We start from the raw sequence: 17644 nt of genomic DNA on the forward strand, positions 1-17644 counted from the left end.
CCACAGCCTTCCCACCGACTGAAGCATGCACAAAGACAAAGCATGTCAGATGCAATTGCCATAGACACACAGCGGCCATGACATCATTCTGCACACAAGTGACCCCCTAGCTCTGTGAAGAGCGAGAGGGGACGAGTGCAACGTGTGGAAGAGTACACAAACCCAGCACCCTCTGCATGCTTTGAGCACACAGAAGAAAACCAACATGAGCAGTGATGTCAACTGGTTTCCCATAGAGAGGTGCTGGGAAAGTTTGGGCAAGCAGTAGCCCCTTTTTCTTTAACACATTTACAATCACTTTAGGGGCTACATGGTTAAATATTTTGTATTATGCATGAGGCAAGAAGATCAAAAATAAACTTAGATTTTATCATGGAGGTTTGAACTGATGCAACACAAAAGCAAGCTGAAAAATATGTTGTTCCTTTGGTGTGAAATGAGCAAAAGAATACAAACTAAAAGGCAAATATTTGATTTATAATTTCACCCACAGCAAGAAAATTGTAATACAACTTTAAACCTGCCCAAGCTGAGTTTGTATGGATGAATGTGATTGTGCTTGGCCTTCCGTATGCTGCCCCCTGTTGGTGATTCTAAAATCTAAAACAATGTTTCCACATGAGGCAGCCACTGAATAGAATAGCTATCATGGACCTTTACTTTTTGGCCATAACATTATGTCCTTAGACAGGTGAAATAAATTATATTATATCTTTATCATGGCGCCTGATATAATTACCACAGAAAGAAGCAGTGAAGGTGGATGAACAAACATTTAATGAAAGGGGAAAAGAAACTTCCTACAATTAACTTGTAAATCAGTTACTGTTGAATAAACAGAATAGAAGTACACTGGTTGCTTCATTTAAAAGTGGAAATATATGTATGTACTCAGATCAACTGAAATGAAAATTAAAATATCAATGCAAATTAACCCATCGGGCTATTATATAACCTGTTTCAGCAAAACAAATAAAACCCCACACAACACGGGAAACTCCCCACAAGTGTTCAGTCACTTCCTCGATGCTTGTAGATTTCTAGATTTCTAATGTGGAGCAGTAAGTTCACCTACACATCCTCCAGAAACGTGGAGTCAAAAGGCTTTGCATGACTTCCTGCTTTGTTTGCATAATACCTCACCTGCTTTTACATTTGCATAAATATCATTTTTCGGAAATTCAGATCATGTGACACTATTTTTTTAAACTTCCCAAGTTCAACACTCTTTCATATCTAATGTCACTTTGAGAGAAGAACACATATTTCCATCTGATGCATGTTTGTGTGTCTAAATTATTTTTTTGAATTTGGTTTAAATGATTCCTACGCCTTAAACACATACGTGTTTAAACACGTATGTGTTTTCCCTAAGAAGTTTTTTTAAGAACTTTTAAGACGTTTTGGGGGGAAGCAATTATAAATAGTATCATAAAAGAATAATAATGTTGAACATTTTGAATAAAACAGATGTTGTTACATGCTTTTATTTTATTACGCTCTTTTAAAGGGATTTTTTTTAATACAATGATATCAAAAGTTGCTTTCTTGTATGTGTAAAGGTATTTTTTGTATATTTGCCCATAAGGCACTTTTCTGGATTTTAGTGTGTTGCTTTGTAAACTGTCACCTATGAAGCAGCCAGGTTAAGGTAAAATATCAACTGCAGTCAGTATTTAGCCAGAAATGAACAGCACATCCTATCCTTCTATAGTAGTGGCCTAAATCACACCTATTGGGTAAAATATTGTTAACATCAGTTACCAAAGAGGAACTTATATAAAAAAGCCCAGTACTGATTTTAGGTTGGTAAGAAATTGCAATTATCCATCCATCCATTTTCTTACACCCTTGTCCATAGTGGGGTTAGAAGGGGTGCTGTTGCTTATTTCCAGCAAGACATTTCTGGCGTGAGGTGGGCTGAAATCGTAATTAATTATTGACTATTTCAATTTTCCTGCTGGCTATAATTTACCTGAAATGTGGACCATTTATCAGCCTAGGCCTATATGATTTAAAACACTTCAAAAATTGCAATTGTCAAAAACAAATTGTGTTATCACACCTCTGCAAGTTACAGCTTTTGTTTTTTGTTCTTCTTTCTGTAATCTAAGATGTATTTGTTGCACATTAGGGTAAGCCAAGTTACAATTAGGGTAACTTGGCCATGCACTGCATTTCAGCCATTTGTTTAGGAGGAAAGGAAAGATTCACCACCTGATAGTGGCTAAGAACAAAATAGAGCAAAATATCATATATGAATGTGGGAGGTTTGCTTTAAGGATTATTTCAACTCACTGAAAAATGTTTAAATCGTTTTTATTAATTGTTTGATTTTATGTGCTCTCTTTTACCTGCTTTTCTTTTCTTCTTTATTTTTTGCTTAAGCGCCATGTTGCAAATTGTGCTCCGGTGCTCTCCACAGCATTCGTGCTTCGTCTCACTGCACCAATATGTTCTTCCGCGAGATAGGTTTACAATTACACTATTCTTCATTTTCTGACGTTATTACTCACACCAGAAGACAGCAATTAATTTTTCTATTCAAATAACATTTTCTTACAGAAATGCCCAGGTTACTATAATTTATGCAACGTTTCATGCAATTGCGATGTTGGGATCTATTTTGTCTCAAAAAACAAGTTCCACCCATTTCGCCATTTTATGTTCAATAGCCGCTTTGTTGAGGAGAAGAAGCTAGGGGCTTTCAAGCGTTTAGCATCAGCATATTGAATTAAACCGAAAATTTAGATAATACAAATCAATTATTGTCTTAGGATATAGTAATAGTAATTACTGCAATTTTTTTTATTTAAAATTAATCTATGAAAAGTAGGATGTTAGAAAGGTTTGGGAAGGTAACCTTACCCAACTAGTCAGGCAACGTGTTTTCCTGTCGTTGACTAGAAAACAAAAAACAAACAAACAAAAAAAAAAAACCGACTAGTCAAAACATTTCTCTGAAGCTGTTATTTATAAGAAGGCAAATTGACGACCAACGTGCAGTCCCCGAAGACCGAGGAGATGGCGAGTTCAGTGGGAAATGTGGCCGACAGCACAGGTTGGTTGTTTTACGTGGGGCTAACAGCTGCTAGCATTACTGTTTAAGATGCTTTACAACCCTTAAAATATGCTTAACTTGGAAAAATATAAAATATGTAAGTCGATTGGATGCTCCTTAAACTGTGTTTTATTTACGGCGGTATTTTAATTATTTCTTAACACTATATTTTAGGGATTTAACAAAGGAGGCCCATTGTCATATTAGCATCTTTTAGCAGCGTTTGTAACGCATTTTGTTTTCTGAATGTGCACTGAACAAATATGAAACTTTACTCTGCGATAAATGTTTATATTATTTACGAAAGTCGCCTTTAATTGTTTTTTTCTCGACTGTTGAAATGGAGTAAATTTAAGGACGTGATGTTTTTATGTATGTCAAAAACTTCTTCCTAAATTTAGCATTGGGGATATTTTATTCAGTCCAAATTTTCACCCATACTGGGATCTGTTGCTGAGGTTTGCTGATAAAGCTAGCCGACAACAGCCAGCACTATGTGGCGCAAATGCTGCACTGGTATTAATTTCTTCACCCATCAACCCAGGTTTTTAAAACCAAAAGTTATATTTTGAAGTTAAGCTGTCATAATTTGCATCATTTTGTTAAATCTGATATTATGTTTGTACAGAGTTATTAAAGCTGCCTTGGTTATGTATGAAAATATTACATAATTGTCACGAAAGCATACAGCCATGGTATCTTTCATATTTAGTAGGTTTGCTGAGCAAGACGTGTCTGTATTTATGGTTCTGCTCCTCCCTGCTAAGCCAGTTTGCATTTCACATAGGTATTATGCGAGTAATATAACGTGTTAGACGAGTTGTAGTGATGTAATTGTCTTAGAAATACCTGCTACTGGATAATAATTCAGCCACCAATGACCACGTTTGGACATTTGAATTAAAACGGTCTAGTTTCTGTATATCTTTTTAACATTTTTGCATAAAATCAGAAACTCTTATTTAATAAAAAATGAGATGAGGTTGGATAATCATCTAATTTCTTAATTTTTGTATCACACCTCAACCTCTATCAAAGAACCTGCAGCACATTTTAATCCTTTGTGTGTTCAGTTAGAATATAAGACTACCAAATCCTAATTGCAAACGCTCAAGAGTTTCATTCTGACAACTAACTTGTCATAATAGTCGGGCTGTGACTGTCATGGTTGGGTATGAACAATGGTGTGCTTAAGAAAATTTGGCCACACCTTGTCAAAGAAACGTGGCATATTACACAGACTTTAAGCACTATGGCGTCAAATGTGGGAAAACATTTGTAGAAAAATTTTCAAGCCACAGTTGTCTTGGTTTATTTTTGACAATAAATTCAAGTAATGTTGTTTTGAAAATCTTAAAGGCACTTTGTTCTATGAGTATCAATAAATTTGAAAATACAATATATACATTTACTGTGCTTAGGTTAGTTATAAAAATCACTAAAAAAATTTTTTCATGTATCCTGTGTTTAACTGCGAGAGCTTAGAAATAAATTCAGCGGTATCTTGTTTAAATGACAACTTTTCTCATTACATCAGATTAAAACAACTCATTATTAAAGCCAATGTATCTTCTCTTTTAAATAAGGGCATAACAGTAAAAAAAAAGCAATACCTCTTGCGATTTTTAGATGTTTCTTTTTAGAGAAACAGAGTGAGGAGAGTCTGTAAGATATTTGGTTCCAGTTGTTTAATACAGAATAAAAAGGAAGCTCAAGACATGGTAAAGTTGTTTCAGTGCCAAATCAGAAATTAGGTAGCAACTTTTTCAGTAAAACCTTAAAATAGAAATGAGTATTTTTATTTTTCACTAACTGGATAAACTACCAACCTTCTTGGCTCTATGTGCTGTAAACACAAAGCAGAAACAGTTGAACACTTTTTAAATACTTATTATTTTATTTCTAGTCATACCTTTATACTTTCATTCAACAATATTGTTGGATATTTTATATTTTCTTAACATTTTGTAAGGATAGTTTGCAGTGGAAGCTATGAATATTTGTAAAATTGAGTGGAAAATATTTTCCCTGTACATCATCCTTTCCCCCACATTTGTTTCATCTCACACATTTTCATGTTTTTTTCTGTTAAATACTTTTCTATGTTTTATTCAATAAAAACCTGCTTTATTTAGGTAATTACCAATATCTTGGTCCTGATAAATCGGTACTGGTAAATTGATGCCGTCTCATTCAAAGGTTTATTAACCTACTGTGTTGACATTCATTAAATGCTTCAAATGTACACAAACGGTCAATTACAGCCTTGCATTTTATCTCATTAAACCATCAGGTTTGTATTTTTGTGATCCAATACAGCATTGATGCTTTTCAAATCTTTGCATTGTTACTGCTTTAATTAACAATGATTTTTATCAGTTCCTTCAGTTGAGTTCATTTTATATTTTATAATGAAAACATTCTCATTCTTTTGTTTTCATTTGTCTGATTTCATTCCTTCCATCACCTCTAACGTGTTGTTTTCCCCCCTCCTTGGCTTGTGTTGGTGCTCCAGAACCAACAAAACGTATTCTTTCCTTCCAAGGGTTGGCTGAACTGGCGCACCGGGAGTACCAGTCAGGAGATTTTGAGGCAGCTGAGCGCCACTGCATGCAACTATGGAGGCAGGAGCCTGATAACACAGGCGTGTTATTGCTTCTGTCCTCCATCCACTTCCAGTGCCGAAGACTTGACAGGTATCACTTACCTAGCGCCTTGGCGCACACTGAACATGCGGTGTGGTGGTAGCTGACGACAATGGGGCTTCTTGGTTTGTGTACATGCAACTAAACTGGAAAAAGCTGTGAAAATACTGAGTTGCACTGTTTAATTAGGTTTCATACTTTCCATTTTGGTTGTATACGGTACTTGTGACGAAGGGTGAGGGTTCTGGGTGATGACAGTCTAACAATGTCTTGCTTTTCACACTTTTTACACTAAGACCTTCATCAGAATGTATTGATGGCAGGATAAAACATTCTCACAATTTACAGCACTACTATTTTTTTTGTCATTTTGCCTCCATAAAGACAGAAACTGTGGGAGTATGTTAGTGCAATACGTTTCACAATGTTGTGACTATTCTCCATCCTGTCAGTAAAAAGTTATTTCAGCTTCACACTTTCATTGGCATCTCTTTACATGAATATGTTGGATAGGTTTCTGAGTTGAAATTTCAGCCAGTTCAGGTCTACAGTGCTTGAAATTGGAGTTACTGGTCAGAGGCTATCGATGCAGATTAAACTAAGTCAGAGGTTTACCCCCTAACAAATCCCAGTTCTCTTTCCATTTCCTTGTTTTTCTTTCCTTTTCTTCAAACTAATTTGCTGAGCTTGTCACAACTTAAAAAAGGGAGTGAAAACAGCTTCAGTTATCTCACTTCTGTGTTTCAATATAACAAACTGTCAGTGTTGGGCTTCTAAGGGCTTGATCGTACCGCTTTAAGACAAGTGTCTTCTTCCTTCCTCTTGTTTCCTGCTTTTTCTGCCCAAAGCTGCTGGAATGTAACTATCGTCTGCCCATTTTGTTTTGCTTCCAAGGTCTGCTCACTTCAGTACCTTGGCCATCAAACAGAACCCAATGCTTGCAGAGGCCTACTCCAACCTCGGGAATGTGTACAAGGAGCGTGGGCAGCTGCAGGAAGCCATAGAGCACTATCGCCATGCCCTCAGGCTGAAGCCAGATTTCATTGATGGCTACATCAACCTGGCAGCAGCCCTGGTGGCTGCAGGAGACATGGAGGGGGCAGTGCAGGCTTATGTGTCTGCATTACAGTACAACCCGGTAAGTCCAAGCAACATTTCTGTTGCACAGGGGTGCTTTCCTCCACTCCTCAAGGACCGGTGTCCTGCAACATTTAGATGTGCCTCTGCTGCACCACACCTGAATAGAATAATTCGGTCATTAGTAAGGCTCTGGGGAACTTATCTACACTAGGAGGAGGTAATTAAGCCATTTCATTCCAGTGTTTTGTACCTGTGGCACATCTACAAAGACCGGTGCAGGACACCGGCCCTTGAGGACTGGAGTTTGACACCTGTGCTTTAGAATGTAATCACTGATTTTTAGCCGAGTTATAAAAACTGAAATCTGTCTGCCTTCCCAGGATCTCTATTGCGTGCGCAGTGACCTTGGTAATTTGCTGAAGGCTCTTGGGCGTTTGGAAGAGGCTAAGGTATGTTGCAGTGGGATGGCTCTGATATATCTGTGTTGTTCTTTTTGTTTTCGATTATATTGCATTTTGTTTCTATTTGAAGTGTTCACTAAGACCAGATAGATGCTCTTCATATTACCCTTTTATACATTTTAAATTGCATACAAATTCCCTTTGAGTAATGCCTCCAGCTAAGACAGAAAACTATCACTGTGAGCTTCTCAACCAGTCTTAGCAAAGTCCTTTAGTAAATATTGGACTGGAGCCAGTAAGCATTCATATGAGGCAATCAGGCTTTAACGACGGGACTAAAAAAATCATGATGATTCCCTCTAGACAGCCTCATTTTGTTTTCCAGTAACTTTCACACATCTGTCCATACAATACAATATTATTTTAGTCCCACTACCCTTTGCTGTACACTGACCTTTTAGCAAAGGTCAGCCCCCTGCCCTTTCAGGAAGAAAGGCTGGAGTTTTTAAATTCACTAAATGGATCCAACCTCGGCCGGGCATTTTCATGTAGTCCTGACTGGAGGGAAAATGCTGGCTCGGTCTTGGAAGTAAACATGAACTGATGAGAAGCTAGGTTATCTTTTTGAAGTGCAAAAGATAAGATGGTTTATAACCTAATTGCTATACTCCTATTTTGTATGTAAACTACTGAATGATTGTATCTTTTCATATTGCTTTGCTGTCAATTCAGCTGCTGTCAGTGTGGGTTTTTTCCCCCCCTAGAGTCACCATGTAATTTTGTCTCATGAAAAATTGTTCATTCTAGGGGGTGGCAACCTTGGTGGGGTTCAAATGTGGAGGCATGGAGTTGTCCTGCCGGTTACAGGCCATCTTATTTCGTGCTAGAGGGGGGTAACGGAGTGGGGAGGAGCACCGGGGAGTCACAACCTCCTCCGCTCTGTCGCTCCGCCCCCCGCGCGCTCGCTAAGGTTTGGTGGGGTGTATGCGCTCCGAGTTGTCTTCCTGACCAATCAGCTTCATCCACTCTGCACTCCAGCACACTCACATTCATTTATTCATGTGTACATAAATCAGTTATTTTAGATCATAGCTGACGATTAAAGTTTCATATAGATGGTTATCTATTCGGATAACCACTGCACTCAGATGTGTTTTTAATAGGGCAACTCAAAAAAAAATTGTTGAGTTAACATGGCGGCTGTAGCGTCAAGCAGACAACTCATTATCTGTACTCCACCACCTGCGTCAGATGCTTGGTTAGAAAGTCAGAAACGTGCGCAGCAACTGCGATGACCTCTTTATTTCAGAACTGTGGAGACTTCTAGATACAAGTAATTAATCCACAGACCTTTTTTTCTCCACCCATTGGCCAGGATTCAAGAAAGCAGGCCAGGATAAGGAGATCAAAATATTTCATGAAAATGCTAGAAAGTAAAAATCAAGCAATAAATAATTTTTCTTTCCTTTTTAAAAAATATGTAATAATATTCCCAAAGAAATGGGATCAGTTCATTTGGGAAAGATCAAGCCAGTAGCTGCCCTCCTGTAATTTCATGTAAAAGCAAATTTGAAGGCTAACTGGAAGTCTGATCATATGTCGCTGATTAACTGTTCACATGAAAGCCTTTCTTCCCTCCCGCTTACCCTGTTAGCACTCCTTTTTGTTTCCTTTGAAATGCTACATTCATTGCATGACTGAAAACTAGGAATAGCATTATGCTTTTATTCCCTGTTTGTGAATTTGGTGTTTTATTTCCATATTTTAAAAGAATGTATTGTTTGAAACCTTTTACTAACGATCTTGTTTTCTGATTTTGTCTCTTTTGGTTTTTTCCACAACTGATACTGTTATTTAGAAGGTTTCAGGTGGGTGACACTATTCCTGCGTAGGTGCCTGGCGGAAAGGAACACTAGGGCAGCCTCAGTCCTCTCCTCTTCTTCCAGCCAGCTGCGACCGCCACTCTGACAAAGTCCAAAAATATGGTAACGGGTTTGTAAATGCCAACAAAAGAAAAACCACCTCTCTTCATGCTTGAGCTCCTCTGTCTTGTGGCTTCCTTTGAAGAGCAAAAAGAAACAAAAGTAACATAATTTACAGTAAGCATTTCTTAAAATAAGCTCTACTAATTACCCAGTTTTATATTATATAAAAAGAAAACTTGGATATGGAAGCTATAATCGTGTCTTTTATTTTAAAAAAAAGAAAGCAATTAAGAACCCTCTAACTCTTACATATTGGTTATTTTTCCTGTTTTATTTTGTTTTTTCCTTCTTTATTTGGAGTTTCAGCGTTCTGATGATGCAGATAGTGCGCTGTGAGTCTGCAGTAGCGCAGGGGCTGCGCAGCGTTACCCTTCAAGCAACCAAAATGGCGGAAAGCGCAAGCATGCTCACCCTTATCCCCTTCATTCCCTTTGGCCTGTTGATTGTGGACCTCTCCCCACTCAAACCAGCCTCGCCCCCGAGTGCACCCAAATTTTCAATCATATTTGGCTCAATGAGAGACTTTTGTCTCTTAGATTAAATATTTCTATTAATAGTTTTCATGTTTTTTCTTCTCCTTTTTTAACACTCTTTCTGATATTCCTAAACCTTAAAACATTTTGCCTTTAGTTTATTTCTGAACCCACATTGGCCCCCTTCTTTAACCTGGCCAACCTTCGGGTGCCAAGTGTGGGCTAGTCTGGTGTTGCAGTTATTCTGCAGGGGTTGGTGGTCTGCAGCTGTCCCATCTGGCCAAAAAGCGAACGCAGCAGCGAAGTAACACCTTTGCCAGGCGCAAGGTCATTGCAAGCAGCGAGAAGTGGTGCATTGTGGTTGTGGCAGTAGAGCCACACGACGCGCTGGCGATTGTTGCGCATGCTTTACAGGGACCATCACCTGCACTAACTGGCCAGCATCCACGGTTGTGAGGTTTATGCCAACATGTGTACCAAGTTATTTTCTCACTCCATCTATTGAATATAATACTGTAATGTGCAATTCCTCGTACAGATAATTAATATGCCACTATATTTTGAAAATGTGGTCATAACTACAGGATGAGGGCCTACGTGTAGGTGTTGGTTGGATCTGCGCAGCGTAGGAAAAAGCAATGCAGCTTTGCGCGGCAGAGTTTTGCGCCTGCGAGCCCATGCTGTAGACTCACTTTTTGCCATCATGGAGAATGGACACTAATTTTCTTTTCTCTGCCCTTTTTGTTTTTCTTACTTTTATTCTCAATCTATTTTATTTTACAATCCCTCCCCTGCTCTACCTTTTGTCCTCTTTCCTGTGGTTTTCATTGTAAATGCACTGAAGGCTTGCTACCTGAAAGCCATTGAGACTCAGCCCAACTTTGCAGTGGCTTGGAGCAACTTGGGTTGTGTGTTCAATGCCCAAGGAGAAATATGGCTCGCCATTCATCATTTTGAAAAGGTAACTATTATTTATTGTATTAAGGTGTCCAGACAGCCTTTTAAAAGTCTTGTGAAAGATAAAAACTAATGTTTTTTTATTATTATTATTTCTATTTAAATGACATCATTACTACATTACAGCTTGACTTAACATTTCAGTTAACTTTTTGACTTAACACTTCAAAATCATAAATCTTAACCAGCGAGTCTATCAAAATTGTAAATTGTTGGACGTATTCATACAGCAATTTTATGTTGATTATACTTGCAGAATCAGTATTTTTGAAGTTTACAAACTGCTTCAAAGATGATGTATTAATTGGACAAATGTGTCAACAATGGAACAAATGCAAATGCCAAAAAAGGCAGAAGTTGGCTTCTAATTTAACAAAGTTAACGGCGTTATTATTTTATATTTTGTGTTGCATACCAACTGTAAAAAACTTTTAAAATAAATGTTTATACTCAAGCGTAATAGTGTCATGGATGTTGTAAACCTATTTGGGACAAATCTAAATAACTTGAGTTGAAGGAATATGGAATTTGTTTTATGAAAATACAAAACCAATCTCACATATTTTGTCGGAATTTATGTATATTTTTACATATTGTTTAAGCGCATTTCTTTTTTAATTTTAGGCAGTGACTCTGGACCCAAACTTTCTCGATGCATACATCAATTTGGGAAATGTTCTGAAAGAAGCCCGCATCTTTGACAGGTGAGTTTAAAAGATCACACAAATCTGGTCTTACTTTCTAAAAAACAAAACTTTCTCTAAATCTTTAGGCTCTCAACTGACAACCATTCACATTTTTCTTAAGTGAAAATTTTTCCTAATCCACCAAAACATCAATGTTTTTTAATTCTTTACACAGCAATGCTTCAATTTCTGCTATTTTAGAGGTATTTTCAAAGACTTAGAAGATATAAACTGGTACTATTAAAAACCTGACATTGCTTATGGACAAATTTGCAGTTAGCATTTGTAAATTCAGTTGATCTACATATGCTGGACATTAACTTGTGACAGACAATATTCTATCAAATAGTACGTGAGATAAGCTCATGTATTGCTGGTCCTCATTTAACTTTGTATCTATGTAACTGCGTACTACTTTTATTCAGGATTGAACTGTTGCAACTTACCAGAAGTCTCCAACATCTTTAACAGTACAATGCATATTTGGATCATTTTTGTCAGCACTTAATATATAGATGTAACATAGACTGTTGCAGAGCAGACGTTTTAATGATAACCTGTGTGATTTCAGAGCTGTGGCTGCCTACCTGAGAGCCCTGAGTCTGAGCCCCAACCATGCTGTCGTCCATGGCAACCTGGCCTGTGTCTACTATGAGCAGGGCCTCATTGACCTTGCTATTGACACCTACCGCCGCGCTATTGAATTGCAGCCCCACTTTCCTGATGCCTACTGCAATTTGGCCAATGCCCTGAAGGAGAAAGGAAATGTAATTTGCCCTTCCATGTTCTGCATTTCAAATTGTTTTTGCTCCTACTTGCATGAGTCAGCAATTGTTAAATCCTGTCATGATCAGGTTTCTGAAGCTGAGGAGTGCTACAACACAGCATTGCGTTTGTGTCCAACTCACGCCGACTCCCTTAACAACTTGGCCAACATAAAGCGTGAGCAGGGCAACATCGAAGAAGCTGTTCAGCTTTACAGAAAAGCCTTGGAAGTAAGTTTTTTTGTTCTTGTGAACTTTTTTGAAAGGAAAGTGAACACCATCACTTAATGGTGTTTTTCTTTTTCCATATTTGTCATTCAGGTGTTCCCAGAGTTTGCTGCAGCTCACTCTAACCTGGCCAGTGTCCTGCAGCAGCAGGGCAAACTCCAGGAGGCCCTCATGCATTACAAGGAGGCTATACGGTTTGTATTCACATTAAACTACAGGCATATTTGAGACACTATTTTCTGTTGCTGTGGCAATAGATGTATATTCCCATGTTTTATGTATATCCAACCTATCAGTCAATACCTGTGCTAAACGCTGCTTTACTTCTAGGATCAGCCCCACATTTGCTGACGCCTATTCCAACATGGGCAACACACTGAAGGAAATGCAGGATGTCCAGGGAGCGCTGCAGTGCTATACTCGTGCCATCCAGATCAACCCTGCCTTTGCTGACGCTCACAGCAATTTGGCCTCTATCCACAAGGTGGGGCTGTTTTCTGGTTTCAGTGTTTGGTGTTGCTGTTTGATGCCTGTACAATTGTTTTCAAACACAAAAACAACTAAACATAAAGAATTCAAATTAAACCCCACCTTGCTTTTAAATTAACTTATTAATGTGTTAATTAGGATTCTGGAAACATCCCAGAAGCCATTGCTTCTTACCGAACAGCCCTAAAGCTCAAGCCGGACTTCCCTGATGCTTATTGCAACTTGGCTCATTGTCTGCAGGTTTGTATAATCTTGTTTATTTTACAATCTAGTTGAATTTAGCATTGACAACTTTAAATGTAAATTTATCTGGCTTTTTTTTTTTTCCCCCTTGCATTCTCAGATTGTGTGTGACTGGACTGATTACGACGAGCGCATGAAAAAGCTCGTTAGCATCGTGGCTGACCAGCTGGAAAAGAACCGCTTGCCCTCGGTTCACCCCCACCACAGCATGCTATATCCTCTGTCTCACGGCTTCCGCAAAGCCATAGCCGAGCGCCATGGAAACCTTTGTCTGGACAAGGTACTCGCAATGATCAAAGCAAGTAACGTTTAAATTATATTTTTGGGTGGTGGTGATGGATGGGCCGGTATGTGGGGGAGGTAAGAAATCAGCAAGGCTTAATCTAAGTAGAAAAAAGCAGAAGGGGGGCTGGTTGTGAATTGGTTGCTTGCTATGGAGGGAAATTTAAAAGAAGGGTATGGCAGATTCTATTTTTCATTGATTCTCAGAAAAATTGACTCATTCTTTGTAGAATTTTCTCCTCTACTATGTTAGTGTGTTCACACTTTTTCTTACTCTACAGATTAATGCACTCCACAAACCTGCCTTTGAGCACCCTAAAGATCTGAAGAGCAGCGGCGGTCGCCTGCGCATCGGTTATGTCAGCTCCGACTTCGGCAACCATCCAACCTCTCATCTGATGCAGTCCATCCCTGGAATGCACAATCCTGAAAAATTTGAGGTACAGAATCTCTTTTTTTTGTTTGTTTGTTTCAATATTCTTTATCATACTTTATCATATGTTCAGCAGCTGTGTCTGTCAATTTACTACAAAAGCTAGATTCTAAAATGTTTGTTTGCTGTCCCGTTTTCACAGGTTTTCTGCTACGCTCTTAGCCCTGATGATGGTACTAACTTCCGTGTGAAAGTGGTTGCAGAAGCTCATCATTTCACAGATCTCTCTCAGGTAACCTCTCTGAGCTGGAGAATACTTTTAGGTTTTAATCAAAATAAATGTGGAAAAAAAAGGAACTCTGTACCATTTCCTAAAAGGTTGCATTGATCTGTCCATCAGTCTTTCAATCATCTATTTTCTTTCTATCTATTCTCTTTGCCCATCGTCCATATTCATTATTCCATCTGTTTTACTGTCTGTTAGCCTATCATTCAGTCTGTCTTTGGATTATGCAAGTTTCATATTGACTGTCTCTCCTATGTAGAGAAGCTTGAAACAAGTTGACAGTAAAACATATTTGCACATAAAATTGCCCTTTGCGTTCAGATTCCTTGCAATGGAAAGGCAGCTGATCGGATTCATCAGGATGGAATCCATATTCTGGTCAATATGAACGGATACACCAAGGGAGCACGGAATGAGCTGTTTGCCCTTCGCCCCGCCCCAGTTCAGGTGAGCTTCGGTCAGATATTACTGTAGAGGAAAAAAAAAAGAAAAAGGAACATAATTCCTCAGCTGTCTTTATGTTAGTTATTTTTGGCCTTGAAAAAAAGCTCAAATGGCTGTTTCTGCACATTGAACAGGCGATGTGGCTTGGTTACCCTGGAACCAGCGGCGCTCCGTTCATGGACTACATCATCACTGACAAGGAGACGTCTCCTGTTGAAGTAGCTGAACAGTACTCTGAAAAACTGGCCTACATGCCCAACACCTTCTTCATTGGAGATCATGCCAACATGTTCCCTCACCTCAAGGTTTGTGAAGCGCCCTGTTGTTGCCACAGCTCTTATTGTTCTGTCATAGAGAAACCACCTAAACAATTCTTCATCCACTCTCCAGAAAAAGGCAGTCATTGATTTCAAATCGAACGGACACATCTTTGACAACCGGATTGTTCTTAACGGCATCGATTTGAAGGCTTTCTTGGACAGTCTGCCGGATGTCAAAGTGATAAAGGTGTGTTTAAAAAAAAAAAAAGAAAACATTGCAAAATGAATTCAGTGTTAATTATTGTGTTAAAAATTTGAGGTTAAAACTTTCCTTTGTGATCAGATGAAGTGCGACAACAACCAGGAGCCGGCTGCTGGAGATACAAACGGAGCCCTGTCCATGCCTGTGATTCCCATGAACACTGCAGCAGAGGCAATCATCAACATGATCAACCAAGGCCAAATCCAGGTCACCATTAATAACTTCACAGTCAGCAACGGCCTGGCCACCACACAGGTACGACTGCTGGGCATAAATCAAACTTATTAAGATTTAGGCATTTTGGTATATCGATGCTTCAACTCTTACTCGACAGTAATTGCTTAATTTAACAGTTGTAGGGAAATGGTTTCTTTTTACAGGTCAAGTTTTTTTAAATATTTATTTTAATCAGTATCTCAATGAATGTCTCAAAATATATTTTAGTTCTATAAACACCATCCTTGGTATCAGAGACGCAACACTAGGTTTAGTTTGTCCGGGTTAAAATCTAAAACAAGGTTTTCCCTTGATGCTTTGAGCCTTGTTGAACAAGCTGAAGACAAAAGCAATGAAGCAACACTGTTTTGCTCCAAATTATAGATCAATAATAAAGCCGCAACCGGGGAGGAGGTGTTGCGGACCATTGTGGTAACGACCCGTTCCCAGTACGGTCTCCCTGAGGATTCTATTGTCTACTGTAACTTCAACCAGCTCTACAAGATTGATCCTCCTACTCTTCAGATGTGGGCCAATGTGAGTGGAATAGTTGTCATTTTAAACAGCTCTCTGTTTTCTCTTAGCTTTCTAAAAACCCACATTCCCGTCGTTAATCTCCCTTGTTGCTGCAGATCCTGAAGCGCGTGCCCAACAGCGTGTTGTGGCTTCTTCGCTTCCCCGCTGTTGGCGAGCCAAACATCCAGCAGTATGCTCAGAACATGGGTCTGCCTGCGTCTCGCATCATCTTCTCCCCCGTGGCTCCCAAGGAGGAGCATGTGAGGAGAGGCCAGCTGGCAGACGTGTGCCTCGACACACCTCTGTGCAACGGGCACACCACCGGCATGGATGTTCTCTGGGCTGGAACCCCCATGGTAACTATGCCAGGTGAGGAAGCTCATTTATTAAAAGAATGACTTCATTCTTGCATTAAATAATGGCTTTGTTTAGAATTGATTCAATTTGGAAGTATGTTTTTAATCAAACTTTCTTGCAGGTGAGACTCTTGCGTCCCGCGTGGCTGCCTCACAGCTGAACTGTCTGGGCTGTCCAGAGCTGATTCCTCAAACTCGTCAGGAATACGAGGATGTAGCTGTCAAACTGGGATCTGACATGGAATAGTATGTAGATGGCTTTCCTGACCACCTTTTTAATGGGGGGGAAGTTTTCTGTTATATCTAACTTGTTTTATATTCTTCCATCCTGCAGCCTAAAGATGGTCAGAGCGCGTGTTTGGAAACACCGAATCTGCAGTCCCCTGTTCAACACCAAGCAGTACACAATAGACCTGGAAAGGCTTTATCTGCAAATGTGGGAACATCACAGCAACGGCAGCAAGCCAGACCACTTGGTCAAACACCTAACAGTGGAGACCAGTGAGACCGCTTGAACTGGAAACTATTTTAACCCTGATCAGCAGCATAGTTTGAACGGTCAGGATTCACTCAAGCTCCCTGCCCTTCAGTGACTGTTTCCATATTTCTCATTTATTCTAAAGGGGGGGACTCTTACGTTGAAGGAGCCGACACACACACACGTTCACACTTGGCCTCCCATTATGTTGTCATCGAGTCACACATCTGCTGAGCCAGATATGAAGCCTGAGCTATTTTCAGGCAGTTTGTCTGAGACTCTTTATATTGACACACTTGATGTACTTTGTGAGCATGAGAAGGTTGTGAATACCTTTATTTCCCTTCAGTACTTTGGAACAGTGGATTTTCCTTTGAGTCCTGTCGTCGTGCGTACAGGACTAATTGCAGCTTGTGGAGAGAATACACAGCCATCTTTAATTGTTCTATTTAGACATGGATTAAGAGTGTTGTATGTTTTAAAACGGCGTTGTTGCTCCATTTAAATTGTAGGTATTGGCTTTATCAAGCAACGAATGAGACATAAATTGAATCTGTTTTTTTTGTGTGTGTGTGTGTAAGCTGTTCTTAAATGGCTGCAACAAGTAAATGTGCAAGTTTCCAAACACTTCCTCCCACACAAAATGCCAGCTTTTAATAATTTTGTCAAAAGATTTGTTCAGTAGGTGTTGTCCTATTTGATGTCAAACTGAGTTTGTCCTAATTGGATAAAAAATGAGTTTGGAAAGCACCTGATCATCAGTTAAAGCATAAAAATGATATCTTAATAGATTTTGGGGTTTTTTAACACAAGCCAGGAATTGGATTGGTAAGTATGTTCTGAACAGTTTTTGTTTTGTACTGTTTAACTGTATGCTGTCGGTGAAGCTGCAAGTCTCTACATATAATAAAAAATAGGGATTGAAACCAAAATGTTTTGTTCTGTTCTTGGTCGATACCAATAAGGATTAAATCTGCAGGCACAATAAATTCACACACTAATGTATTTTTCTAAACACTACAGGGAAAAGTTTGGGGCATAAAACTTATCCTACGACTAAAGGCAAAGACAGTGCAGTGTTTAAATATATATTTCAGTGTTTGGATCAAAATGCTGCATATTTTCTATAAGTCTGCTGTGGAGAATGCGGCCTCTTCTG

The 17644-nt window shown here is 39.1% G+C and overlaps 1 protein-coding gene across 4 annotated transcripts; it reads left to right on the forward strand.

Moving 5' to 3' along the window:
* The first annotated feature begins 2672 nt into the window (after positions 1–2672).
* ogt.1 (O-linked N-acetylglucosamine (GlcNAc) transferase, tandem duplicate 1) lies at positions 2673–17417 on the forward strand. 4 transcript variants are annotated; one of them, XM_028009513.1, is made up of 22 exons: positions 2673–3061; positions 5577–5757; positions 6601–6844; positions 7167–7235; positions 10490–10606; positions 11227–11306; positions 11860–12055; positions 12143–12283; positions 12374–12474; positions 12611–12764; positions 12908–13009; positions 13113–13310; positions 13576–13734; positions 13870–13959; positions 14275–14400; positions 14532–14702; positions 14788–14904; positions 15001–15174; positions 15520–15672; positions 15768–16020; positions 16130–16253; positions 16342–17417. In XM_028009513.1, the coding sequence occupies exons 1-22, from the start codon at positions 3025–3027 to the stop codon at positions 16520–16522; spliced, it is 3168 nt and encodes a 1055-aa protein (XP_027865314.1). In that variant the 5' UTR covers positions 2673–3024; the 3' UTR covers positions 16523–17417. The 4 variants fall into 4 exon arrangements, with proteins under 4 accessions (XP_027865314.1, XP_027865315.1, XP_027865316.1 ...); XM_028009514.1 differs by having other exon boundaries at positions 13113–13292; XM_028009515.1 differs by having other exon boundaries at positions 5607–5757.
* The last annotated feature ends 227 nt before the right edge of the window (positions 17418–17644 follow it).

The sequence above is a fragment of the Xiphophorus couchianus genome, chromosome 23, assembly GCF_001444195.1.
Source record: "Xiphophorus couchianus chromosome 23, X_couchianus-1.0, whole genome shotgun sequence".
NCBI lineage: Eukaryota > Metazoa > Chordata > Actinopteri > Cyprinodontiformes > Poeciliidae > Xiphophorus > Xiphophorus couchianus.